Raw genomic sequence first — 25,341 nt, forward strand, 5'->3', positions numbered from 1 at the left:
CATGAAATGGTATCCGCATCCGTTACGAGTTTTACAATCAGCTCCTCTATCTGGGCGAGAGGGGAAGAAAGACTGGCTTTCATGTCGCTTTTCCTTCTCTCTACCAAAAGTAGTGACATCAAAACAAGGGGGTTTGGTTTTCCTGCCTGGATCCCCCCCACCTTCCCCCTTTTCATCTTTCTTGTTCACCCTTTTGTGTGTGATCCGCGTGTGTCCGCCCAAGAATCTGTCCCTGAACGCCATTGCAAATGCCGAACTCAAAACCACATCTTTCATTCGTTCATCCGCCTCCGCCTTCATCATTTCCACCCTCACAACCAACCAACCAACCACCTCGCGGCTCGTTCCCTTCTTCCTTTCAGATTGTCCCATGGAAACCCCGGTCATGATTTCTTCATTTTTTAAGTTCCCCATTAAAATTCTTTTTATTTGCCACCCTGGGCAGCTAACCTGTTTAGCCTCTCCCTCTCCACCTCGTAGTTGAAGTCAAAGTACCCCTTATCGAACTGGTGCACGCGGACGTAACCGTCCTCACCACCAGAGGCGTAACCCTTGCCCGTGGGGTCGGCGGCGACTGTGTTGAGAGGGCCGAAGTGGCCACGGACACGGCCAATCTCCTCCTCAAAGATCTTGTGGTAGAAGCGGGCCTCGAATTTACCCTGTCTCGCCGAGGTGGTTGTGACATCCATGGCGGCCTGACCACCGCCGAGGATGACATACTCCTTCTTGGGGGTGATAGCGGCGCTGTTGAGGGGTGTGTCGGCGACGTACGTCTTGAGGACTTCGAGCTCCTTGGCTGTGATGAGCTAGAGGTTTTTCTGATGTTAGTAAATAATGTTCTCTTGCGGTTTTCACACATACAAGACAAAAAACATTACCTTGGCACTCTTGTCTTTTGAGGCGGTGATGAAGTATGTGCGGTCCTGGTTCCACTGGAGATCGGTGATGGGGGAGCCGAGCTCGTGGACATTGACGTTGTAGATGAGGTCGCCCGTCTTGCCGTCGTACTGGGAGACGCTGCCGTCCTCGTGGCCGGCGATGATGTACTTGCTGAGGTAGCTCCACCCGGCAACGGTGGCCTTGCTCTCCTCGCAGACGATGGTCAGGACCTTCTCGTCCGACTGTTCGGCCTCGGGGTCGACCTTGATGTCGAGCACGACGATGGTGCCGAGATGACCCATGCGCTTCTCCGTCACGCCGAGGAGCTTGGTGCCATCCTCGTTGAACTCAACGCGCTTGACGGCGGTGGGGAAGTCCCATGTCTTGAGGAGCTTGCCGGTCTTGACCTCCCAGAGGCGGATGGTGTTGTCGGCGGAGCCGGAGGCGATGATGGTGGAGGTTGGGTCGACGTCAACGGTCCAGATGGCACCTTGGTGGCCCTGATATGTGCCGAGACGCTCGCCGTTATGTGCAAACCAGGCGCAGATGTGTTGATCCTTGGCGGTAGAGAAGAGAAGATCGCCCTCGCGGTTGTACCTAGCAAGAGAGAAAAGGTGTTAGACAGGAGGAGGTCTTGGCTCTATCGGTCAGTGTAAAGGGCAACGAACTTGACCTGGGTCAGGGCACGTTCGTGGCCTGACAAAAGAATGGGCCTCATTCTGAAGGTTAGCTGTGGGGGGTTGTTGTCGAGGGATGGGAGAGGGGCGGTTTCTTTGCTCGGTGGGGTTGGGAATCGAGGGGGAGGTGGTCGATTATTATTTTATTGTCGGGTATAGGCAGAGTCTCTCTGTCGCGAATGCGGTTTCTTTCACAGAAGGCTTCTTTCTCCGGCCGATTGATTTGGCACACCAGTAATTTTTCCGTGAGGATTGTGCGCCGCCGATAGGCCACAGACTTTCCAGCGCGGGGCGAATCCTTGGACTCTGCCCCGCTTAACAATGAACTTTGCCTGACCGCCTTCTGTCTTCGGAGCATTAAAGTCAAAAGTGGGGGTCTTTTTTCCAATTGATCTCGACTGTCACGACTGTGCCATCCCATGTTGAATGTTGGATGCTCGGACTACAAACAGAACATTGTTCCTCGACGATCCTTCCAGTCTTATTTTTTTGTTTTTGGATGATGACTCTTGGCTGGTGACTCGACTCTCTATCCTTGTGACTGGAATTTGTGTTATTGTATCATAACCCGGCACAGCCAGAGAGGCACGTACACTCCCAACCCTTGAATTTTTGTTAGCGCAAGACCAAGGCAGACGGATCTTACACTTATTTTCAACTTCTCATAACTTTGGCCTCATAAACACCATAACGTTACTTTAAATTAGAGGAAAGAAGGTAATTCTTGAAAGAAAAGCTGTATAATAACTTCTTTCCCCGGGAAAAATTGGTGTGGTTGCGCTTTTCGGGGGTGAAAATATCGTGAAATCTCGCGCTAACAAAAATTTAAAGGGTTGGAGTGTACATGTAGACATTTCTACTCCTGAGACTTGCTGGAAGAAAACATGTAAGTGGCAGTTGCGATGTGGGTCCTTTTTTTTTATTATTATTATTTAGTTTGAGCCTCTCAACTCTAATAACGGTTTTTGCTCCATCAATATGAGGCCAAGAGTCGGGATGAGGGACCACACCTTTCCTCTGCAAACCCGGGAGGAGCTCGAGTGAGCTATATCGACACCAATCATCGACACATAAATTGATATCGAATTGCGTTTCCAGGGTCCTGGATTTGGACCCGTGGCGGCTGCTGGGAAAAATGTCGACCACTGTCATAGAACCGGCGCTGCCATGCACAGGTACTTTACACATGGTGCTTGTGTTGTGGGATGGATTGATGATACACAGCACCAAATCGACATGCTCTTTAAGACCAAGTTGTTGCCCAAATCAATGTCTTGATTCTACATCTCCGTACTGACGCCAGGAATGACACCATATCGTCAAAAAAGCCAACCCTTGCAGTGAGTGACACATAAATTTCACTTGTGACTCAACCTCAGTCGCTGTTGCTCTCCACACTGACCGGGCAACCTGGTAGGACCGTCTGCCCTCGGTTCTGATATCTGGAAGGCATCAGTCAGAAGCTCACCGCATAAGCAACAGCGGTACACAACAGGAGGATCGTGACTGAGACTAACTGTTAGAGACTGGCCGCCATGACGCTCTCGAGACTGGCCCAACGGGTCCCGACTCCGGTCCTGACTGGCTCCTGCTCCACGAACAAAGCACGCCAGCGGCTTATCAGCAGCCGTTTGAGAATCGAGTCAGTGGATGGCCACAAGCTCGTCAGCACGTATATGCCCGAGTTTCGGCGGTGTTCCTCGGCTCAGCCTGACGACCGCCACTCCGCTGCCCCGCGTTCGGCACCCCGCCAGGCCCAGTCACCGTCACCCGTTAAGGTCGCCCACGCCCACGCCCAACGCCTACGCCTCGGTCTCGGTCTCGCCAGGAACCACACCACCGCTCTCTTGCACTCTGCATCTGCACAACCAAACTCATTCCTTGCTCACAGGGCCTTTTCCAGCTCGTCAGCAGCCATGGTGGCCCAAAAGATTGACGGAACGGCCGTGGCCAAGCGGGTGCGCGAACAGCTCAAGGCTGAGATTGCCGAGAAGAAGGGAATCAACCCACGCTTTGAACCGTGCTTGAAGATTATCCAAGGTGCGTATTAGTATCCCGGCCTTCGTTTATTTACCTGAATGACTGACTAAACTAACCAACGTCGTGTAGTGGGCGACCGCTCTGACTCCTGTAAGCCACCAACCATACTCCAAAGCCCCCAAAGCCGCTACCCCGCGTGGGCATTGTTTAACTGATTCTGGACGGATGACCTGCAGCCACCTATGTGCGCATGAAGTTGAAAGCCGCCGAGGAGGTAAGGATGCTGTAGACCACTCACATCTCATTCGCGAACGGCACACTGACCCCCTTGATATCAGTGCGGCATCTCATGTGAACTCATCAAGTTTGACGAATCGGCCACCGAGGCCGAGATCGTTGCTCGTGTTCATGCTCTTAACAATGACCCAACCGTCCACGGCATCTTGGTCCAGCTCCCATTACCAAGCCATGTTTCTGAGTACGCTGTCACATCCGCCGTCCTGAGCGAGAAGGATGTCGACGGCTTCGGCACTTACAACATCGGTGAGCTGGCCAAGCGTGGTGGTAACCCCTATTTCGTCCCCTGCACACCCAAGGGTGTCATGGTCCTTCTCGAGGAAACCGGTGTCGACCTCAAGGGGAAGAACGCCGTAGTTGTTGGCAGAAGTGACATTGTTGGCAGTCCTGTCAGCTACCTCTTGAAGAACGCAGATGCCACTGTCACTGTTTGCCACTCCAGGACCAAGGATCTTGACCAGCACCTCAAGAATGCCGACGTCGTGGTTGTTGCTATTGGCAAGGCTGGTTTCATCAAGGGCGAGCAGCTCAAGGAGGGCGCCGTTGTCATCGACGTTGGCACCAACTACATTCCCGACGCTACCAAAAAATCTGGTCAGCGTCTTGTTGGCGATGTCGAATTCGAGTCCGCCTCCCAGGTAGCCTCTCACATCACACCCGTCCCCGGCGGTGTTGGTCCCATGACTGTCGCCATGCTGCTTCACAACGTTGTCGCCTCTGCGACACAGTGGTTTGATGCCGAGAAGCAGAGGAAGATTGTGCCCCTGAGCCTTGCTCTCAAGGAGCCAGTCCCATCAGACATCGCCATCTCGCGGGCTCAAGCGCCCAAGCACGTTACTCAGATCGCCAAGGAGATTGGCATTTCAAACTCGGAGCTCGAACCATATGGTGCCTACAAAGCCAAGGTCGACCTCACTCTTCTCAAGCGCTTGGATCATCGCCGAAATGGTCGCTACGTTGTTGTTACCGGTATCACCCCCACTCCTCTCGGTGAGGGCAAGTCTACCACCACCATGGGTCTTGCTCAAGCCTTGGGCGCCCATGTTGGTCGTCTTACTTTTGCCAACGTTCGTCAGCCAAGTCAAGGCCCAACGTTCGGCATCAAGGGCGGTGCTGCCGGCGGTGGTTACAGTCAGGTCATTCCCATGGACGAGTTCAACATGCATTTGACTGGTGATATCCACGCTATCACCGCTGCTAACAACCTCCTCGCCGCTGCTATTGATACCCGCATGTTCCACGAGAGCACTCAGAAGGATTCCGCCCTCTACAGACGACTGGTCCCGGTCAAGAACGGCAAGAGACAGTTCTCGCCTGTCATGTTCCGCCGCCTGAAGAAGCTCGGCATTGACAAGACCAACCCTGATGATCTTACCGAGGAGGAAATCGGCAAGTTCGCCCGCCTTGATATCGACCCAGAGACTATCACTTGGAGACGCGTCTTGGACGTCAACGACAGACATCTCCGCGGCATCACTATCGGCACTGCTGCCACCGAGAAGGGCCATAGCCGCCAGACCGGCTTCGACATTTCGGTCGCCAGTGAGTGCATGGCCATTCTCGCTCTCAGCACTGACCTCGCCGACATGCGCGAGCGTCTCGGCAGAATGGTCGTTGCCAGCTCCAGAAGCGGCGACCCCGTCACGGCCGACGACCTCGGTGCCGGTGGTGCTCTTACCGCCCTCATGAAGGATGCCATTAAGCCGAACCTGATGCAGAGTTTGGAAGGCACACCCGTATTCGTCCACGCTGGCCCCTTCGCCAACATCTCCATCGGCAACAGCTCCATCCTCGCCGATAAGATGGCCCTCAAGCTCGCGGGTACCGAGCCCGACGAGGACCACTCCACCAAGGCCGGTTTTGTCATCACCGAAGCCGGCTTTGACTTCACCATGGGTGGCGAGCGCTTCTTCAACATCAAGTGCCGCACCTCCGGCCTCGTCCCCGACGTCGTCGTCGTCGTCGCCACCATCCGCGCCCTTAAGGTTCACGGCGGCGGGCCCCCCATCTCCCCCGGTGCTCCCCTCAGCCCCGTCTACAAGGAGGAAAACGTCGAGATCCTCCGTGCCGGCTGCGTCAACCTTGCCAAGCACATCGCCAACGCCAAGTCCTACGGCGTGCCCGTCGTCGTTGCCATCAACAAGTTCTCCACCGACACTCCCGCCGAAGTGGAAGTCGTCCGCGAGGAAGCCATCAAGGCCGGCGCCGAAGACGCCGTCCTCGCCAATCACTGGGCCGAAGGCGGCAAGGGCGCCGTTGACCTCGCTCATGCTGTCATTGCCGCTTCGGAGAAGCCCAAGGACTTCAAGCTCTTGTACGGCCTCGAGGGTACCGTCCAGGAGCGCATCGAGAAGATCGCCAGGGAGATGTACGGCGCCTCGTCAGTCGAATTCACCGAGCTGGCCCAGAAGAAGGTCGAGACGTACACCAGACAGGGTTTCGGGAACCTGCCTATTTGCATTGCCAAGACGCAGTATTCCATCAGTCATGACCCTGAGCTCAAGGGCGCGCCGACGGGCTTTACCGTGCCGGTTCGGGATGTGAGGATGGCGGCGGGCGCTGGGTACTTGTATGCGCTGGCGGCCGATATTCAGACGATTCCTGGGTTGCCGACTGCGCCTGGGTATTTGAATGTGGATGTTGATTTGGAGACGGGGGAGATTGATGGGTTGTTTTGAAGAATTTCAAGTCCTTGAGCCTTGTGTTTTTATATGGCGTTAAAATTGGGAGGTGGGTATAAAGGTATATCAATGATCAACTCGAGCGAAACTAAGGCAGGGGGAAAGTGGAAAGGGAAAAATGAGATGTTGGAGGTGCATGTTTTAACACATGGCGCTGATGAAGGGGGGGTTAATACCACAGGGGTGAAGAGGTTTTCGAAACCAAAAATAGCTAGCCATAGATGGAATAGATGAAGTTCCTCTCACTTATGCTCCCAGCAGTGACAGTACTGGTAATGGCTAAAGTTCTTGTAAACATTCAAGTGCCTTCATTTTAGCTTCTGTTTTAAGACTTCACTGAGGTCAAGCACGTCTAAAAACAGTAAATATGATGATCAAATATCTCTCATTATTCATGTTATACAACAGGAGTACAAAAACTAAGTATTAAGTCCCTGTTCCTCCTCCCCCACCCACTCTGTCTGTTTTACTGTATGTTATACAACCAACCCCCTTTCCTCTTCCTTGTCTCATAAGCCCCCCTTTCGCATTTCCCATTAAACTCCAAATACACCTTATTTTCTGTATGTGCCCGAACCTAAACCAAATTTATATCCATCATTTAAAGTTTTACCCATCTGCTGTTGAAGAAAATAATAAGGTAAAAAGTACAAAAATGATGTAATGTAATATATGTATGATATGCCAAAAAAAAAAAAAAAAACAAAACAGAAATCCAAAAAAAAGATGCCAAAATTAATCGTACAGAAAAAAAGCAAAAGTAAAAATACAGAAAAAGAAAAGGGAATGATCGGAAAGGTATGTTGTACAAGTGAAATGAAAAGGGTGTAGAAGAAGGAAGCCGCTTTTCTCCATTTCGTCGCCGTCATCTGATGTGTATGTATGCGATTGTCGTCTCGTATTTGTGTTGTGAATGCCCAGAAAAACGCCATAGAAAAAGAAGAGAAACGAAGGGATGTCAACCAGCAATGCCATGCCCCTTATCCCACACAATATATGCCCCCAGCCAGTAAGTATCCTGTAAATGCCATCACCCACGCCAAATGCTCCCCATCCCATGTAAAAATATGACAAGAAAGAAACTCCGGAAAGAAAAAGGCGCCATTGAAAACCATTAAGCTCCCTGGCTGGTTGAAAAACACAAACAAAAAAGAAACACGTGACGAAAAGGAGCTAGAACCACCTCCTGATAGCAGCACTCTCCTCAATCTTGGTCAACACCCCCATGGCATCCACATACAGCTTATTCCGACTGCCGACACAGTCACTCTCCATCCGGCGCCTCACAAGCCCAACCACGCCCGCCGCCTCGCGATGGGCCCGGAACCTTAAGACGTCCTCCAGTCGGCTGCACTCAGCCACCCTGCGCAGCCAGCGGATCGGCTCATCATCAGAGCTGTTCAGCGTGGACGCGGTCGACAGCCCGCTCGTTCTCGAGGCAGGACTGCTTCCACCGCTGGGCCCGCCACTGCTGCTTCGTTGCCGGGGGTACACTTGCGCTTGTTGCTGCTGCTGACCCTTGTTGCTGTTCCGCAGACCGTGGTTAAACGCCCAGCAGACGAGCACGCAGACGTGGAGGGCCCAGTAGTCGGATATATCTGCCACCCTTGACGATGCAGCTGAGCTGCTGCTGCCGCTGTCTTCAGACACATTCCTGCGATTACTGTCCAGAAACCCGAGCAGGGCACGCGAGGCAAAGAGGGTGGCTTTGAGAATGTTGAGGCCCGGAAGGCTGCCGCCAGCCCATTGCCTGACTCGCCTGACGTGTTCCTGGAAGATGGTAGCAGGAAGGACCTTCTGGGCGTAGGCCCAAGAGTCGCCGCTGACGGCCAGGAGATCACGAAGGGGCGTGTGGTGTAGGGCGAGGTAGGTGTTGGCGATGGGGCAGGTTCGGAAAAGCCGCTGGATGCGCTGCTCGGCTTCCATGTCCTGGGGTTGCTGCTGGAGACGTGCTTGCTGGCTTGAATCAAAGTCTGGAGCGGGAGAGTTGTCGGCTGAAAGGGCAACTGTGGATGATGACGCCGGCCGTCGAGGCAGACGCAGAGCGCATAGGCCAAGAATGACCATGCGATCTGCCCGCCCGCAAGTTTCAATGAATTCTGGGGTGAGACTTTCAATGTCGGAGACGCAAGCTGGCTGGGCCGCAGCGTGGGCAGAGACCGGGTCGCAAGCCTGTAGGGCGTGCCACTCCTCTGCCGTGGTGGCTCCCCAAAGCTTCTCACTGTTGCCGAACAACGGGAGGCTTTCATTGCCATCCAGAACGCGCCCATGCTGCTGGTAGATCGATGTATGGCCATCGCAAATGAAGCAAGCTGCGAGAAGCCGACGGCAGGACTCGGCTTCAACCCAGCGCTTCCACCTCTCTTGGTCGTTGACCAAGTGCTGGTCCGAACTGAGCATGGCTTGATCGAGCATGCCGGAGTCGGGACAAAGGGCCTGTGTGTCGGAGACAAATTGTAAGTACGCCTGCGCAGAGCTCTGAGAAAGAGTCGAAAATGAAAGAGAATTCCCCGTCGCCGGTACAGAGTCGTATCGTTCGGGAGAAAAGAGAAAAGACCAGATCCGAGAGATTTCTCGCGAACGAGCAGGAGAAGGAGAGGTGTTGGAACGAGAATGATGCGTGAAAGAAGAAGGATCCGTGTAGGAGGACCCAGGAGAAACATAAGATGAAGGGACAATGGCCTGTGGCCATGATGTGTTCGAGAAGGGGCTCAGGTGCCTGAGAACCATGGGAGAGGTGGTGGCAATGGTAGCCGGCGTGATGGAATCAAAGGAAGAGACAGAGGAAACGGGGGAGGATGTTGGTGACCAGGCGCTGGTGTCGAAGAACCAAGAAACAGAATCCTCCATAAGAGAGAAAGACAGCGGTGCAGTAATGGACTGCTCAGTACTCACCCTCTGGTAGAGATGCCTGAACAGGTCTGAGGGCTTGGTAACCGGCTTTCGGCCTCGGAAGCGCGCAAAGTACTCGCAGAGAAGAATCGTCTGCTTGATTTGCAGGCTCCATTTGGCTGTCTGTGTGGTGTTTCCTTGTTAGTTCCAGTGTTGCTGATGATGTGGTAAAGAAATGGGTGCATTTGCACTCACTCGCTTCGCCTCTTGCCACGCGTGCTCGTGAAGCTGGTTCCCCCGGTTGCGGTCCTCCTTGGTGTCCAGCTGCTGGGTGGCTACGGCTGCCATGGCACACCTCAGCACATCTTCCGGCTCGGCTTCAAATGACTGCCGATGCACAATTGGAAGCACAGGGTGTACCTTCTCCCAATAGACATCAAGATAGCCAGGAATAGCAGTCCTGATGGCGGCCGGAAGGGGGATGTTCATGGACGGTGGCATGGAGGAGTGCATGGCATACTTGCTCCCCAACTCCAAGTTCAACCCTGTCATCTCGCCACCGGGGCTCACATCACCACTCGCAGCATATCCAACGCTCATATCAGTCATCATGGCGGTTTGGGCACCTAATCGTGTGTCCATAAACCCCTGCTTCTGACGAAGCATTCCGAGCGAAGGGTCAATGCCAGTGGAAAGGACGGGGGGGGGTGTGATCAAACCGCCACTTGCTTGAGCCGAGGTGTGCGGCTCTGGGGTGAGGCCTCGAAAGCCGCCGGCCATTGTGTTCCCGTGCATGTTGCTCAGTCCGGAGGCCTGATGGTTGCTGACGTCTTGACCGCTAAAGCCCATAGTATTTGGGAAGAGTGTTCCGGCCGAATAGGTATGCGATGTCTGTGTGCTGTGGGGGTTGGAGGAGTAGGGATTCGGGTGAATGAAACCTCCAAGTCCAGGCCCGGGGCTGACTCGAGAAGCCGGATTAGGATATGGGGAGAGAAGGTGGTTTGAGCGCCCCCATGGCTGTGCATTTCCCAGTGATTCCGATACCGGTGTCGAATAAGTGCTGTCCGTGGCCGATGATGCCCAAGGGGACGGTTCCCGGTGCTCTGGCATTTTAATACCCTGTGTAATTACGGACAATTGCTCCATCTGTGATGTCCTGGGCTGGGAATACGTCTGTGAGAACCGTGTTGAAGATGGGGTGACTAGAATGGGTGTCGGGGACATTGTGTAGGCATCGTATTCAGGTGCGGCCCCTCTGTAATCTGCGGCTGGATGAGGCGAGCTGGCGGGCTGAGAATATGTTGTTGAAGGCGTCTCAGAAGAGACGGCCGCGGTGGAAGGTGTTTGCCCAGACCCTTGGGCCGGCACTGATGAGCTGCTCTGTGACCCAGAGATCTGTATTGGCTGTGGTGGTCTTGGTGATGGCACAGCATGTGGACTGGCCTGATTAACCGCTGGCTGGGATGAGGATTCACCGTGCTCGCTGTAAACATGGTTAATAAAGTAGGCTATTGCCGTTCCAGCTTCTGTACTCACTTCTTCTGCTGATGTCTAGTCAACAGATCTTGGCGATGAAATGCCTTGTCACAGCCCGAGCAACGAAATTGAGGCTCTTCATGGCTGAGTTGGTGACGCCTGTATCCCAAGTGTCAGCGTATACCGCTTGCCGATGGCTCAAGTCTTTCTCACCTCAAGTGCTCGGCTCTTGTGAAGGTCTAGTGGTGATTAGTATGAATGCCCTAATGAATAATCAACAGAGGGCGTCGTACCTTGACTGGTTTACAAAGCTCGCAGACATGTACCGGAACGCCTTTCTTCGCTCTGCTCACACGACCAGTGATGGGGGTTAGTCTCATCGGTACTGCATCAGATGGTTGAGGATGAGGGGGCATAGGTCTCATGGGTCCGCCTCCCATTGATGACGACGAGGCGGGAGATCCGTAGCCTCCTGACCGGTCCATTGAGTCGGTACTTGTCGTGCTTCGACGACGGACTGAGGGTCTTGCGGTGGCAGGAGACAAGGTCGTCGATGGGACTGGAGTATCCAGTGATCCGCTTGCCGTTCCTGGGGGGGCAGTTGGGGTTGTGGTTGATGTTGTCGTCGTTGGCTTGGGACCCCTTGAGGAAGCAGCACGTTTCTTGTTCAGGGTAGAGGGGGAAGGGGGGTTGATATCCTCTTCGGCGGCCAGGCCGAAACTACTAGCATGCCTCGGGTGTGGTTGTGGGTTGGGTTCTTCTGGTAGCTGACCGGTAGTGGCCGGCTGGATTGGGACCTTGACCTTTTTATTATTCTGGGCCTGTTGACGGTCCGGCACCTGGTGGTCGTCGTTGACATCCATTATGAACTTGAGACTAGCCATGATGGGCGGCAGATGCTCAAAATGGATGTCAGATGTGTACCAAGATGGGAATAACACAGCCCTGTTGGACTTTCTTGGACAAATGAAGAAAAGTAACAAAGTCAGGGACGAAGACGGGGACGGGGTACGTCAGTGCTGTACACGCGCGGCTGCAGCAATACACGCGAAGAGGCTCAAAAAGAAGACAGCAAGAGAAGGAGGGGAGAAGAACGAGATTGAGGCAAGCCTCAGTCTGCGGGGGATGTGATCAAAGCTACTTAGTGACCTTGGGTAATCATGGCATGTACACGCAGCAACGGGGCCCATCCGTCCACCACGACAGCCGAAGCATCTGGGGTGCAACTCTGCGGCGTACATTGCGGCACATGTTATTATTGAGATGGCGACAGGGCCCTCTACCTGCGTGTGCAGCTAGGGAAAAGTTGGGATGAGATTGTACCGCTCTTGGCCCTCCATTACAGGAGGGGCTTGGGTGCTCTTTTTGGAGAGGAGGGTGTTGCTTGAAGGGCCTGCTTGCCCCCTGTTCCCCGTCAGCTCCTTGGCAAGGGTAGGGAGTGAAAGAAGGGGGGGGGGAGGGGTTGCATTGGCACTTGGTGAGGGAGGGTGCTGAGATAGTTTTGTCCTGGGAACGAGACTCGACTCGAAGAAAATAGACGGTTGAGACAAATAATGTACACTTGCACTGGCTTTTCCTCTGAAATGTGTATAATCTGAGCCCTTGAAAGAATGAGATGTGGGTGGGAAACAACCAACTACCGTAGGCAGGTAGGGACAACTGAATTTCCCGGTCAGCTTCCACAACCCTTCCATGCCAACCCGGGAATAGGAGTGGCCATCTTGGATAGAACGCATGGCCATGGTCCGTGGTCGTGTGCCGCTCCGGGGATCATTGACGACATGATGCCAGGGCCATTTCTCAGTTGATTCCGTAGGGCTGCCGGGATACTTGCGATGAGGTGCAGCACAGCGTATGTGGGCATGTTTCGGTAAATTGGGTCTCCTGTGTACACCCATTTTTTTGTTCATGCCCAGGGAGCACTTTCATCTCAAGGAGGGGTAGTATCGCGTGTAATTTCCCCTGGCGGTTTGTTCGTGTACCCTTTTCTTAACCGCCGGCCTGACTTGTAAAGCGGCGCAGTGTGAGAAGTGCGGAATTTGCTGCAGCAGAGGCAACCATGCCTATTGGCCAGTATCCTCGGCATACAGTCCCATAGTATGGCCGGCCGAGTTGTCATTTCGCAGACCATACTTTGAGAAGTGCTCGCCCAGTGAGAGCGCCATTCAGAGCTCTTCGAGAGCAGAAAACGGTGGCATACTCACAAGTGACGAGGCGAGGGGTGATGAGGGGCTCCATGGACAGACTGACGGATAGGTTTGATGTGCATAGGTACATACAGGGGGCTGAGGCGATGTGATGTTTCCCATTGGCCATACCGGATCTGCAAGGCGTGCTCTCAGTGAGATCCTATTTTTGTTGGTTCCCAATACAGCAAAGCGTCTTGAGAAAAAAAAAGATGTGCATGCAGCCTTTGCAGAATTTGGCCGTAGAGTCGTAACTTGGCGGGATCTGTCTGGTTTGCAGTGGAAGCGAGCGCGGGCGATGATCAGAGTAGTTCAGTGTCTCTATTGTGGGAATAGAACAGTATATTGGGTGCCTGGATGCAACCTCTCAGGCTTGTCGAATCGCTGCTCTCTGATCGCCATGCATCTCTTCCACCGATGGTAAATTCGGGGGCCGCCCGCCATGGCTATCAGTCTGGGGAATCTCTTGGTTGCGGCACTCAGTCGGCACTAATTAGGACCTGGCATGATCAAAACGAATAACCTGCATATAGCAGTAGCAACACTTGTTGTTTACTTCGTTTCTCTAAACAGGGAGAAGAAAAGTGCGTGGGCAATGGGAGGGCGGGCTGATGGTGTCATTGGTGCCTCCGTCAGTCAGTGTAACGGCAATTGCTAAATAAGCAGCCACGACAAGCGCCTATAACGCACCAACCTGATAACATTGAATACAGTCGATATACAGCCACCATAACGATGATGCTTGTGGGCATATGTAAGAAGGCCGTTGATGGTGTCAACGTTGGTGATAATAGACAGTAGTTTGCGCTAGGGGCGCTTAATCTGCCACTGCCGATTCGTCTGATCAGTGGGCAAGTCAAGACCCGGTCACGCCACTCGGGACGGGCCTGATGCTTCTAGTGTGCAATTCAGAACTTCAGACTTCGGGTCGCTCGGTGGGTGTGTGTGGTTCACTGCGCAAGTTGCTTCTCGATTAGGTATGGTCCTAGCTCACTGCCGCGAGGCGGGCGCTTGTTTCAAGTTTGTGATACGCCGCGCTTGTGTGACGAGCGCTTCTGTCTTGAGGAACTGGGCTGTGGCGTCGTACTGAAGCAAGAGGAATGCAGTATCGGAGGTGTTCCGAGCCCGAGAGGGTGGTGATGCTGCGCATATCTGATGGCATACGTAGAGAAGAAGAGTTGGTTGATCTCGAAGCTTGTTCGACCTGCGGGAGGTTCCGGTTCATCGCAAACTTCTTCCCTATGGAGGGGTTATAATAAAGTGAGGTGATACTAGGTACCTCCTGATCTTGTTGATGGTGTCTGATGTCTTGGGAGAAGCCAGTGTACAGATACTTACAAGTTACAATATCCTTTCTGCGATGCATTATGACCTGCTGTTGACTGAGGTGATCGATAAGATCGTGGTCCAAACTCTTGGCTTCCAGCATAACCCCGCTCTCCTTCACAAGGTCCGTGCATTAAAGCTTTCGGCCGGGCGCTTAGCACTATTAATAGCGCTATGAAGCGATCATTGCAGCTTGGCATCGGCTTTGGCAGCTGCCCAACAGGAGTCCTCCACTTTGAACGTCACCTCCTCACCTGCACCGTCGAGTCTTGCTTCTATGTACCTAATCAACTCAACTGCTCAGACAAATTCAGAAACCCGTTGCCCGGATCAACAAAATTGACAAATGTAACCATCCCGCATCTGGATCCGGATCCAAATGTGGCTTCCAGCAGTTTCACGGCTTCTTTTCTTGGGGGCTTAAACCTGTTACACCAGCATCTAACCGCCATCTTGATCGAAGCATGGACGTTCTACGCACCAAAGCCTCCGCCATAGATCCATACCGTTGGGTCTGCCACGAGGCGCGAGGACGTCCCCCCGGTTCATTCAGGTACCTACCTGCTCTCTTTGCAGTTCCCGGTGGTTCAACATGCCATAGTACACAAAATAACCAGATTTGGCTTTTTTCCTCTTTCTGGTATTCGTCGAATAGGCATCTGCTACGACAAAGGCATCGGTTGTGTTGCATTCGAGGTCACATTGGCCCACAAAACATGCTCCTTTTATCCTATCCCTTTCCAGCCTTATAGGTTTGGTTTTCTACCCGCAACCCCGGGGTTTGTGCCTGGGTCGATCGCGGGAGACCTGGAGATAGAATACCCGCAAATAGGTGCTGCTTTGCTATCTATGGAAGCGTACCCCGCAGCCCTTGCTACCTTAGCCAGACCTTCACAGTTCTCGCTTCACCTCGACGCTTGCTTGCTGCCATGTTCAGCATCAATACTTCCAATTTAGCAACGTTTCTACTTACACTTCTAGGACAAGCACTCGGCTGTTGCTCCTCTACCAGGCAAAGTTGCTGGTTCCGGGACGTCCCGTCGTTGGCGGCGACAGAGAAGGCCGTAGAAGGGAAGAAGGTTGCTAGGCGCGGCGTAGTGATGATAACATATCGTTATGGGCGGGAGGATGGACTCAAGCGAGTCTCCCGAAATCCCATCGGCCGATTCACCACGTTGATGAATGATGGCTTGGCCACGTGGGAAGGCCGGCTGGCTGGGGGCTGGGGCACATCAAGTCCCGAGCCTGTAGCAAACGGTCCGATCAGTACCTACATACCCCAGCTTGGCTTAAAGAGCCCCCGCACAGCCTCAGCGCAGGTCGAGGATGTTGCCTAGTTCGTGTTGCACCACGACAGACGAAACCGCTCTGCTGCATGCTGCACCTTACAGAAAAGACGCTACCAGCTTACTCACCGCCAACACCACAGGGCGCCCCTCAACCGCATTTCACTCGGTCAAGGAGGGGATGGGAGCGACAAGCACCTGCCACGAGGGCACTTATGGTACCGATGTACTTCCAACATGAAACAGTTTCAGGTTCAGAGCTGCTGATGTGTACAGCATCTTCCACATCTTGACCTGTTGGTTTATTCTCGTTTTTCAGCTCTCCATCCGGCATCTCCATCATCATTGTTTCTCCATGTCCATCGGAAATAACAATTTTTCGGATTGCCACCGCAGATCACTCAGCCAGCCGTACGCACTCTAAAGAATACGAATTATCGGCCGCAGAGTTGTCGCCATGCTCCGGCCTGCGAGCTTCCGGTGTATTTGCTCCGCGAACGCTTATGTAGGCTCGCGGGACAGCCACTCCTATTGTCTCTTTCACACTCACCAAGTGGTCCGGAATAAGGCCAGGCTGAGGTTCAAAGGTCCTTCAAGCTCATAGGGCTGATCGGGTCGATGTGGCAGGCCGCTGCCGGTGGTGTTCTGGGGTAACAGCCGGCTTGTATCCGTCTTTCCGCAGCAGACATCTCCTCTCCTAGAACATGCCTGGCTTCCTCTTCTCCGTATGGGGACCTCGCATCAGGTGCCGCGTCCACTGAGTGTTTGACTCCTAGCTGGATAACTTCGAAACAAGGCCCCCAATTGTTGACAGGCTCGCTGGTCAGCGCCGGGTGGCAAGCGTCAACCCCATTTCCCCAGATCCCTCCCACGCGGTTAATGTGCCGGCCGTTTTTGAAGTATGGATATGGATGAGATAGTGTTCTGACAGAGCAAGTGGGTGCCTGAGGCTGACTGCAGACCCCAACCCAGATTTGTCCTCGCCACTATATCCATACGTACTACCTAGCTGATACACTTGTGCTGCAAGTAGTACCCTCCCACCAGAGGCCAGGCATGCGGCAGGTCTTGCTGTCAAGCTCACATGGGCCTCGACCTGGCGTCGGTGGCGCTCCGGTGAGTCTCTCCTGGCAGAGATCGTCGCTCGATCAACAGTATGCCTTATCTCTAAAGCTGGTGTTACTCGTGTGGTTTACAAGTAAATCCGGGAGCCTTGAGATCTAGGCCGAAGCAGCGTTACGACATGGCCGATATTACTGTGACCTTTCATTACAGAAGATCAGCCAATCATGTCGGTGTCCTTACAAGCTCGGGAGTGTACCAGCTAGCTTCGCTCCTATAGTCACCAGCCATCTAGTCTTGGAAAGGGGGCAAAGTTGCTCCTGGGCCAGAACGGCTCGGCCTATTTATTTTGACTGCACGGTCGGCGGGTATTACCGAGCTTTATCTTGATATGCATACGCAGGTGCTCCGACCGAAGCCAGCCTGGTAGCAAAAGACAGACCGTGGTAAAGCTATTATCGGGATGACAATATCATCAATACCGTGGCCGCGCGAGGAGGTCGTCCTCTTACCACGAGGTCTGTATCATCCGGCGGCTTCCTGTTTTGGGGAAGGTTATCCGTCATGCACATATTAAATGGCTGGCATTGAACACAGAATTACCTCATCAACTGGGTCGGTCATTCGATCACATGCTGGTCTCCAGGGGGGAAGGTGATGAGTATACAAATCATTGTCCAACCACATCGTCAAACAGAGCTAACCCAGCCCTTGCCTGAGGGCCATGGTCCGACGACGACTTTGCATATTCGAGCTTTGTTTTGCACACTCGTATTTCATCCCCTTTCTTCTCACTGGACTTTCTTCCCCTTTTTATCGACCGAGATGGAAGGCCGAACTATGCGACCTTTTCTTGTCGAAAGTGTCAGAGGTATGAGGCTGACACTTGATGTCTTGTTTTCTGGGCCATGCGGCACGGGGGAAGTACTTATGGTACTAAGTTACAGAAGATTATCGTGAGGCTTGATTGTGTGGCAGGTAAGCAGCCACTGCTCCTCCAACAGTGCTGGAGGAACCTCCAACTTTTGTCGTTTTCTTCTCCACGACGGTACGTCAGGGTGTATATAGGGGAAAGTTGGGGCGGTGTTGGTTATGTTACGTGGTTGTTTTGGTGTGGGGGTACGTAAGTGGGTAAGGGGGGGGAAGAAGAGGGATGTTTTGGGGGGGTGGTTTGACTGACTGAGTCGATTACCTTTTTACTTGTTACATCGTCTCTAAATAACATTCGGATCACCACTAGCAATTGGGTCACGTACCAGAAGTGAGGTAGAATACCTAAAGTTATCAGCTATGAACATTTTTGTTTAGGCTTCTTTAAATACCGGGTGGGGGCAGAATGTATTCTCTAGTTATGGTAAGATGGAAAGCTAGCTGAGTGAAATGAGAACTACCTCACCTTTGACATAGTGCCTACCTCGAATAATACCTACCCACACAAGCTAAAAGTGAAGCATGAAAGACCAGTACTCCATCAACAAAAGCAACACAACCCTTTTCTTTACCAGTTTCGTGACGAACACAGACTAATCTCCCTGATGGAAACCCCTCCCTCGTCTCACGGGCAAAGCAACAACAATCTATACTTCCCCCATCATCTCCAGCTAACCACAATAACCCAAGTAAAGCAAAGTATGTCAAGTCTCCGTTTGATTTCATCATTGGAAGTTGATGAGTCTCTTGTTTCAGAGTATCCAACAGCGCGCACAGACACAAATACACTCAGGGGTTCAGGGGCTACCTCAACCATCCCGCTTAGTTCAAGCACAACAAGACCTTTGTTGGTCCAACTCTCTCTCTATTGAACCGAAGCCTGTCACATTATAAGGCAAACAACACCAAAGTAACCACCCAGGCTGAGCCGCATCTCTCGACTTGGAGCGCAGACTATCTTAGGTAAATGAGCCTGTCAACATAGTTGCTCTCTCTATAAGACCTTGACACAAAACCCTATATTCATTAACGGACGAGAGCACACGTATCTCCTCCCGACCCGCTTCCCTACAGAGTCAATTGCCAGCTAGTTAACGTTGTGCCCGTGTTATTGATTCCCATTTTTTGATCACGATAACTCAACTCACACCACCCTCCAACATCCCAAACCCAGCTACTCTTCATTAAAAGTTGTTAAAAAAAAGTTATCATGATCCGATTATCAAAAATCAAAGACCACTTCTAAGTAAGAGTACATGCCTACCCGTCTAAGAAAAAAAAAGACGACGAGGCCAAAAAAGAGAGTTAGAGAAACCATGCTGCAAAGAAAGAGCATTCCCCCAAACACATGAGAGTCCGTGTATCTTTTTTTGATTACTTCCTTTCCCCCTCCCCCCCATTCGACTTGACCATTGTGCAGCGCCTCCCGTGCAAATCATCGTCTAACCAAACGTAAAAACATAAAATATCCCATGATCTGGAAAAACCCATGCCTCTTTTAGTTGCTGCTGCTGCTGCCGGATTTCAGTTGCTGATTCTGCCCAGAAGACCGTCTTCTCTCAGTGCTCTCTTTCGTATTGCTGCTCTCGCCCTCTTCAGACTCATCGTCACTGACTTGCTGACTGCCATCGTCCTGGGATTGACTTCTCCGGTTCTTGTTGGTCATCTAAGCCATGCAGGTTAGCAGTGCGTCAGAAAAGCGGTAAAGAGCGAGAGATGTACGTACCCAAGACCTCACACCACCGATCAAACCTAGAGTATAACCAGTCACAAAGTCGTTCACATTGCTGGTAGCCCGTTCTCCAGCAGTAGTAGTGGCACCGGGACTCCTCGGGCCGCTAAAGTACCCCGTGAATGACGGAGGACCCGATGGGCTACTGGGCGTGTCGTTACCATTGTTCGCCATGGGTCCGTATCTTGCTGGGCTCTGAGGACGACTAGACGGCCAGAACTGACGCAACTCCCTGCTGAGCTCCTGTCCCGTCGTGGCCCAGTTACTGCGGATATTGTCACGCAGATCCTGGACATGGCGCTTCAGTTCGAGCTCGTTCTTCTTGAGCCAACTGACGTTGAGCTCTTGGCGGGTAGTTCCACGCTTGAGTTGGCGGGCAATGTATTTCTCGTAATCACGGACGATCCTGTTTGGGCATGAGGTTAGCTTCCACTCTTGACTTCTGAAAAATTCTCGGCTGCTTACTTCGTGATAATACCCGTGGTGCTCACACCCTCCGTTCGTTGCGTCACCAAGAACTTGCCTGCCGCCTTGATTGGGGCGTAGATGTCATCACCCTCATCGGCGCCATATGGAATGTCGTCGTGAGCAACATAGTCAATCTTGTGCTTCTCAAGGAACTCTGGAGTGACGATCCAAGGACAGCTTTCGACCACCTCGTCCACCCACTTGCAATGTCTGACCGTCTCCGCCCGCTCCTTGCCAGAAAGAACTGTCAGACCCTTGCGTCGGTGGGTGTCCTCATCGCCAGTGACGCCCACAATCAAGTATACCTCGGGGAAAGCCTTCTTTGCTTGCTCAAGCTGGCGCATGTGACTGAGGGAGTACTGAAATTAGCAATTGGCCCTTAGCTTTCAAGCTAGAAATCGAACGAGCTTACCCGAGATGGAACAAGTCAAAGACACCGTCAGCATATACTCTTACCGGCCGGCCTGTGGGGGGATCGTTTGTTCTGTAACCCACGGGATGGGTGAGGGTGCCAATTGGAGGAGGGGCCATGGACTCGTCCGGCTTGTCGAATGAAGTGGTGCTTCCATTGCTGACCTCCTTTGACACAACGCTCTTCCGGGTTCCCTTGCGAGTAACACGCTCAGCAATGTCGGCGCTCGCTTTGGTGGTGTCGCTAGGCTCGCCGGGGTCAACCGCCTGGGCGTCTGCTGTTGTCGGTGCGGAGGCCGAGTCCGGGTTCCCACGCAGGCGTTTGCTGGGCGGGTGTCCGGCGGTGGCCGCACTGGCAGCTCGGGCGGATTCGGGGGCTGTGGTGTCGCCCTCCTCGGCCGAAGCGTCCCGGGACTCGGGCTGGGCAACCTGTCCTTGCTGGATGTTCATGGCGCCGGCTGTGTTGTTGCGCTTTCTCTTCCCGGCGCTCTGCGACACTGAGCTTGGAGACGACATGGTGGATTGGTAGTTTGGTGTTTGTCCGGTAGGTACTAAGAAGAAGGCGAAGGAACCATAACCGGGACAGCGCCTGCAAAAGAAAGACCGGGCACGATGGGGAAAGCGCTGGGTTTTGTGGGGCCTTCAGCGCAACTTCGTGCTTCGCGGGAGGGACGATGCCTGTAGCGAAACGGTCAAGGTCGAGATGAGCGGGGACCGCGGATTCTGCCAGGGATTGGTGCAGGTTAGCGGATGCAGCTTGATATTTTGTTGAGTTCTTCACGGCAACCACAGCTGTGACGCGCTTATATGGAGGAGTGATAGAATGAAGAAGCCAAGGCGACGCTTCACATGCAGATGCGACAAAGGCCAAAGACGTCAGATCTTGGGGTTGGTGGCACTCACCACTAAGGATTTAGAGCGAAAACCGGGAATCTGGGACACGATTGGATTGGATTCGATGAACCTATCCGTACGAATACACACCTTTGGATGGAAGATGCCAATCAGCGTGATGTGTGTGCTCTTCCTCTCTAAGTACTATAACAATGCGAACGCGTCCGAGGGGCAAGCTGTCCTGTCGAGTCCCGACAAGGGGAATTTCTCGAACAAATTTCCTTTGGATGCTTCAAACGTCAGGGGGCTGCTTCGTAATCCCTGCCCCATTCCCGCGACTGCAGGAGCTGCTTGCAGTGCCGTCACGTCATTACCTGGTCTGTGCCCCGGCTTGTTTTGTTTGACACCTGTAGAAGCTCAGCGCTTTGCTTGGTTGACGATTCAAGACTCTTCTTCATCAACACCATCGAGTTTCATAGTCTTTGCATAAGGTAGTGATGAATGTGAAGAGAACTTTTCATTCGATTTTGAATCTCGATTTCCTCATAAACTTCATCTCATTTCTTTCAGTAGAAAGATAGGAGCATCTATCTGAGTGCCATCTCTAAAGTCTGAACAGCCTCCACCTACAGACACGGATAAATGAACAACACCAGCCAAACTCAGAATCTCACCTAATATGACCTCTCCCCTACAGGATTTCCTCCTGGCTCATACCTAGCAACAACATAAACTCCTCTCTTTCCATCCCCACTCACACCCTCCACAGCTGCAATCCCAACCCTTTCTTGTCCTCGGCCACATACACTGAGTATGATGCCCAGTCACACCCTCCGCCGGATCCCCCACTTTCTGCCCCCTATACCATCGCCCTTCGTTCAGACAGCTCCTCGTCACATTCACACATGGTTCTTTCTCGATTCCACCGCCGCTCACCCAGTAAATGTTCTCTCCTTGACTAGTGTCCGCTGCAAGCTGGAGTTTGCCGATGTTTTTGGCTAGGTGTTCTGCCCATTGACGGGCGGAATCTTCGAGGAATTTGTCGTAGGTAAGAGAGGGAATGTTTCTAGACCGGCGGAGGGAGTTGTGGAGGGTGATGGCTTTCAGGATGTCTGAGGGGTTGGTGGCATTGGAGGGCGCAAGAGAAGATGGCTTGGGTGCGTCTTTTTCAGAGGGGATAATAGGTGTATTACTGTCAACTATATGTGGTGGAGGGAGTGACTGTTTCTTGAGTAATTCCTCGGTGTCCTGTATCTCCTGCTTGTTTGCCATGACTACGACCAACTGACTTGAATGAGAGTGTGGGAAGCCCTAGGTTGGTAAGTTGTTGTTCTATTGATGTATCGAGAAACATCAGAACAAAAAAGTCAAGAAACAGGCAACCAAGCCAATATATTCTCATATATCGGCATATTGAGTGGGCTTTTAACCCTCATAATTAGCCTCCTGACTGAGCCAGCACGGCATGGCCGTCAACTCTGAGTCGGTATTGGCCGATATTCGGGTCGTCTCCCCCTCTCAGCCTTACACATCTAAATGAAAAGACCCGAGCCCTGTACTGAACAAGGTAGTAATCATCAATCTCACTGCATCCAACAGCTGGTCTGTTCCCCATGCATAGATAAAAAACAGAGACAACGCTGATGTGAGGTGCGGGATGCCAGATCCATTGTATAAGGAGGTAAGAAAGCCGAGCCCGAAAACTGGAACCACGAAATCATGTAATACCCTGGAAGCTTTCCTTGGGTATCACATTGACCAATGCTCTCATCTGAATGCTCTCTCCAACTTCCGGTCAGCTTCCAGCTGTCATTCCCAACACTGAATCTTGCCCTCCCAAATCCCAATCAAGCCATTGTATCTCACCCATACTGACTCTTTTTGACAAGACATTCCGACGAGTACACCAACTGCAGAACACTTAGATGCATGTCGCCCAAGCTCAAACCAAAACTTTATATTGAGGATGAATTTGAGGTGTAAGTGCGATTGATAACACTGATAACAGCCAAGATTGCCTTATCACCGCGCACGAGCCACTAGCCGCAGATCCACACAAAACGTCTCCCTTTTCCGGTTTTGGCTGCGCAACAAGCCACAAACCTCGTCAGTGGCGGGGGAGTGGCCGTTGAGGTCACGTCATAGGCTTGGTCTGTGCTTTCGGGCAGATGGGTGATTATGGTATCGAAAGGTGAGCTCGACATGGGAAAATGAGCACGACTCGAGACTGAGGGAACACGATGTTCAAATGATGGATAGAACACTAGTAATAGAAATGCGAATGCCTTCGATGCATGCATTGTTGTAAAAAAAACTATAGAATTCATTATCATCACCTACCTCCACGCTCTCATTAGAGCCCAATTCTCATAACCGAACCGCCCCAGAAGCTATCAGGACCAAAACACCCATCATAAACTATGGAACCCAAAAACTCTCGCAAATACCATGCTTATGCTTATACCGTCCCAAGTATCTGCCCCGTCGCCTCCTGCTGCTGCTTCTTCACAGCAGCACCCTTCTTCTTCCCATGCCTAGCACACCAATTGCTGTGCCTCGGACTAGATCTTTCACATTTCTTCCTGGCCCCCTCCTCCGCCTTCGGCCCAAACTTCTGCGTGATATCACAATACTCATACTTCTCCCCCATCCAATCCTTGATGTGCGTCTGCAACTGACACCTACTCACCACACACTTCCTGCAAAGTGCCTGCCCTCTGACCCTGAGACATATCAACGCCTTCCTCTCCTCGGGATCCAACCCCTCCTTTGGCCCTGGCTCGTTCTTCTGGGTCAAAAGTGATGGCTTGGCCGCGACATGCTGCCCGGCCAAGTGCCAAGCCCATTCTAGCTCGTTGGGCCCGGCGCGGTGAACAGCCAGCGGGACGGTGCCGTGGAGCCGGCGGTGGATGGAGTAGAGGTTGGAGTTGGTCAACCCAAGGCAGGTGCTGTCGATCGGGTCGAGAAAGTCAAAGATGGCGTAATGGATCTCGGGGGGGAGGTCCATGAGCTGGAGGCGGCCGCCAGGGCGGTGGTGGTGGGGGAGCGGTTCCTTATCTGTGACGGAATAGGAACGGCGAGGGGGCCCGAGGGGAGGTCGGCGGGGTGCAGCGACAGGACGGGGCGATTGTTGCTGTAGCTGAAGCTGCCTGTTGTGTTCCTCTGACGGGCTGGTTACTGTGGAGGATTGACGAGAGTCCTGTGAGAACCCGGGCGATGGCGGAGGGGAGTGGATGGTCTGGAGTGTGAAGACTGGTGGTTGAGGAATGCAGTAGTTGTGGTGAGTGTGTGACCTTCGTGGAGCACGCTTGTTGTCTCCGTTCCTTACGAGGCTTTGCTCGTTTAACCAATGCTCCTCCCTGGTATAGGGAGAGGGGACCTGCTCCAGCATAGTAAGCATGTTGGCGGTGGATAGGTAAAACCTGATTGGGCGTGTGCGTGAAGAGTGAAGGTTGATAAGTGTTCGCCCTTGAAATCGGGAGATATGCCGTATATCAGATGTTAGGGCAATCGGACGATAGGCGATGATATGATGGTTGCTGTGGGTGTTGAAATATCTTTGGTCTAGACCCGGATGGTGTCTGTTTATAGATCGGGCTTTTATTGTGTATATCGAGCAATGTCGGGTATCGATGCTGAGTGGTTGCGTAGTTGAGATTTCAAGTGCCAAAGCCGAAAGTCTCAAGGAAAGAATGCGAAAACCCCCTCAATAGCAAGCTCATGAGTTGGAGGGATAACACAAGGTTATTAATTTGCCGTGTTGTTCAAAGGAGAGGGGGGCAAAACGTCTTTGTAGTGGTGGAGGGCCGGATATAAAGTGAGCAGAGGAAGGGGCCAGGGAGTTGCCGTGTGTCTGGTACGGTCCTCAAGAGAGGGGCGGAATGCCGAAAAACTCAACGATGACAAGTATTACACCAGTCAGCGGTAGGACGGGGAATGTTGAAGATCTGGTGAGGGAGGTGAGTGTAACCGTCAAAGACGAAAAAATCTAGGGCTTCAGTGTTGAGACCGACGAATAAAAAGGATTCGGAGGGAGGGGACTGATCGGCATCGCCTGATTAGCTGGCTGTAGTGTAGGCCTGTCCCTGGCCTCCCTGGCCCGGTTTCCGGTGGTCACCAGCCCGGCCCTGCTGGAGAACACGACGAAATGTGGATTCCTCTCGATCTTCAAAAGCCGGGGCATGCTTTGCCCAACATGCACGACCTGCCGCCGACGCCGTGCGCTGCAACCAGTGGGAAGCCCAGAGTCAATTGTACAACCCAAGACAGGCCTCGAACGACAGA

The 25,341-nt window shown here is 52.7% G+C and overlaps 8 protein-coding genes across 8 annotated transcripts; 1 reads left to right on the forward strand and 7 right to left on the reverse strand.

Moving 5' to 3' along the window:
- Positions 1 to 19: 19 nt before the first annotated feature.
- TIF34 (translation initiation factor eIF3 subunit) lies at positions 20 to 2,221 on the reverse strand. The gene is made up of 3 exons (XM_062878551.1): positions 1,548 to 2,221; positions 879 to 1,476; positions 20 to 806 (listed from the first exon to the last, which is right to left on the reverse strand). The coding sequence occupies exons 1-3, from the start codon at positions 1,595 to 1,597 to the stop codon at positions 426 to 428; spliced, it is 1,029 nt and encodes a 342-aa protein (XP_062732042.1). The 5' UTR covers positions 1,598 to 2,221; the 3' UTR covers positions 20 to 425.
- ADE3 (tetrahydrofolate synthase) lies at positions 1,973 to 6,511 on the forward strand (the record flags this gene model as incomplete). The annotated part of the gene is made up of 5 exons (XM_062878552.1): positions 1,973 to 2,896; positions 2,974 to 3,596; positions 3,773 to 3,810; positions 3,875 to 5,962; positions 6,188 to 6,511. The coding sequence occupies exons 2-5, from the start codon at positions 3,092 to 3,094 to the stop codon at positions 6,509 to 6,511; spliced, it is 2,955 nt and encodes a 984-aa protein (XP_062732043.1). The 5' UTR covers positions 1,973 to 2,896; positions 2,974 to 3,091.
- A 371-nt stretch (positions 6,512 to 6,882) lies between these two features.
- On the reverse strand, positions 6,883 to 11,706 carry QC761_402760 (uncharacterized protein; the record flags this gene model as incomplete). The annotated part of the gene is made up of 5 exons (XM_062878553.1): positions 6,883 to 9,529; positions 9,602 to 10,829; positions 10,883 to 10,981; positions 11,036 to 11,061; positions 11,116 to 11,706. The coding sequence occupies 5 exons, from the start codon at positions 11,704 to 11,706 to the stop codon at positions 7,688 to 7,690; spliced, it is 3,786 nt and encodes a 1,261-aa protein (XP_062732044.1). The 3' UTR covers positions 6,883 to 7,687.
- Positions 11,707 to 13,998: 2,292 nt separating this feature from the next.
- On the reverse strand, positions 13,999 to 14,386 carry QC761_0064030 (uncharacterized protein; the record flags this gene model as incomplete). Its single annotated transcript, XM_062872623.1, has 3 exons — positions 14,347 to 14,386; positions 14,173 to 14,247; positions 13,999 to 14,150 (listed from the first exon to the last, which is right to left on the reverse strand). The coding sequence occupies exons 1-3, from the start codon at positions 14,372 to 14,374 to the stop codon at positions 13,999 to 14,001; spliced, it is 255 nt and encodes an 84-aa protein (XP_062732045.1). The 5' UTR covers positions 14,375 to 14,386.
- A 4,290-nt stretch (positions 14,387 to 18,676) lies between these two features.
- PCT1 (choline-phosphate cytidylyltransferase) lies at positions 18,677 to 20,739 on the reverse strand (the record flags this gene model as incomplete). Its single annotated transcript, XM_062878554.1, has 4 exons — positions 18,677 to 19,278; positions 19,339 to 19,750; positions 19,810 to 20,160; positions 20,225 to 20,739. 4 exons carry the CDS (start codon positions 20,737 to 20,739, stop codon positions 19,111 to 19,113), a joined length of 1,446 nt encoding a protein of 481 aa, XP_062732046.1. The 3' UTR covers positions 18,677 to 19,110.
- Positions 20,740 to 20,865: 126 nt separating this feature from the next.
- On the reverse strand, positions 20,866 to 21,387 carry QC761_0064050 (uncharacterized protein; the record flags this gene model as incomplete). Its single annotated transcript, XM_062872624.1, has 3 exons — positions 20,866 to 20,946; positions 21,127 to 21,187; positions 21,278 to 21,387. 3 exons carry the CDS (start codon positions 21,385 to 21,387, stop codon positions 20,866 to 20,868), a joined length of 252 nt encoding a protein of 83 aa, XP_062732047.1.
- A 387-nt stretch (positions 21,388 to 21,774) lies between these two features.
- Positions 21,775 to 22,329, reverse strand: QC761_402780 (uncharacterized protein; the record flags this gene model as incomplete). The annotated part of the gene is made up of 1 exon (XM_062878555.1): positions 21,775 to 22,329. One exon carries the CDS (start codon positions 22,327 to 22,329, stop codon positions 21,775 to 21,777), a length of 555 nt encoding a protein of 184 aa, XP_062732048.1.
- Positions 22,330 to 23,515: 1,186 nt separating this feature from the next.
- QC761_402790 (uncharacterized protein) lies at positions 23,516 to 24,457 on the reverse strand (the record flags this gene model as incomplete). The annotated part of the gene is made up of 1 exon (XM_062878556.1): positions 23,516 to 24,457. One exon carries the CDS (start codon positions 24,455 to 24,457, stop codon positions 23,516 to 23,518), a length of 942 nt encoding a protein of 313 aa, XP_062732049.1.
- Positions 24,458 to 25,341: the final 884 nt, after the last annotated feature.

The sequence above is a fragment of the Podospora bellae-mahoneyi genome, chromosome 4, assembly GCF_035222275.1.
Source record: "Podospora bellae-mahoneyi strain CBS 112042 chromosome 4, whole genome shotgun sequence".
Lineage (NCBI taxonomy): Eukaryota > Fungi > Ascomycota > Sordariomycetes > Sordariales > Podosporaceae > Podospora > Podospora bellae-mahoneyi.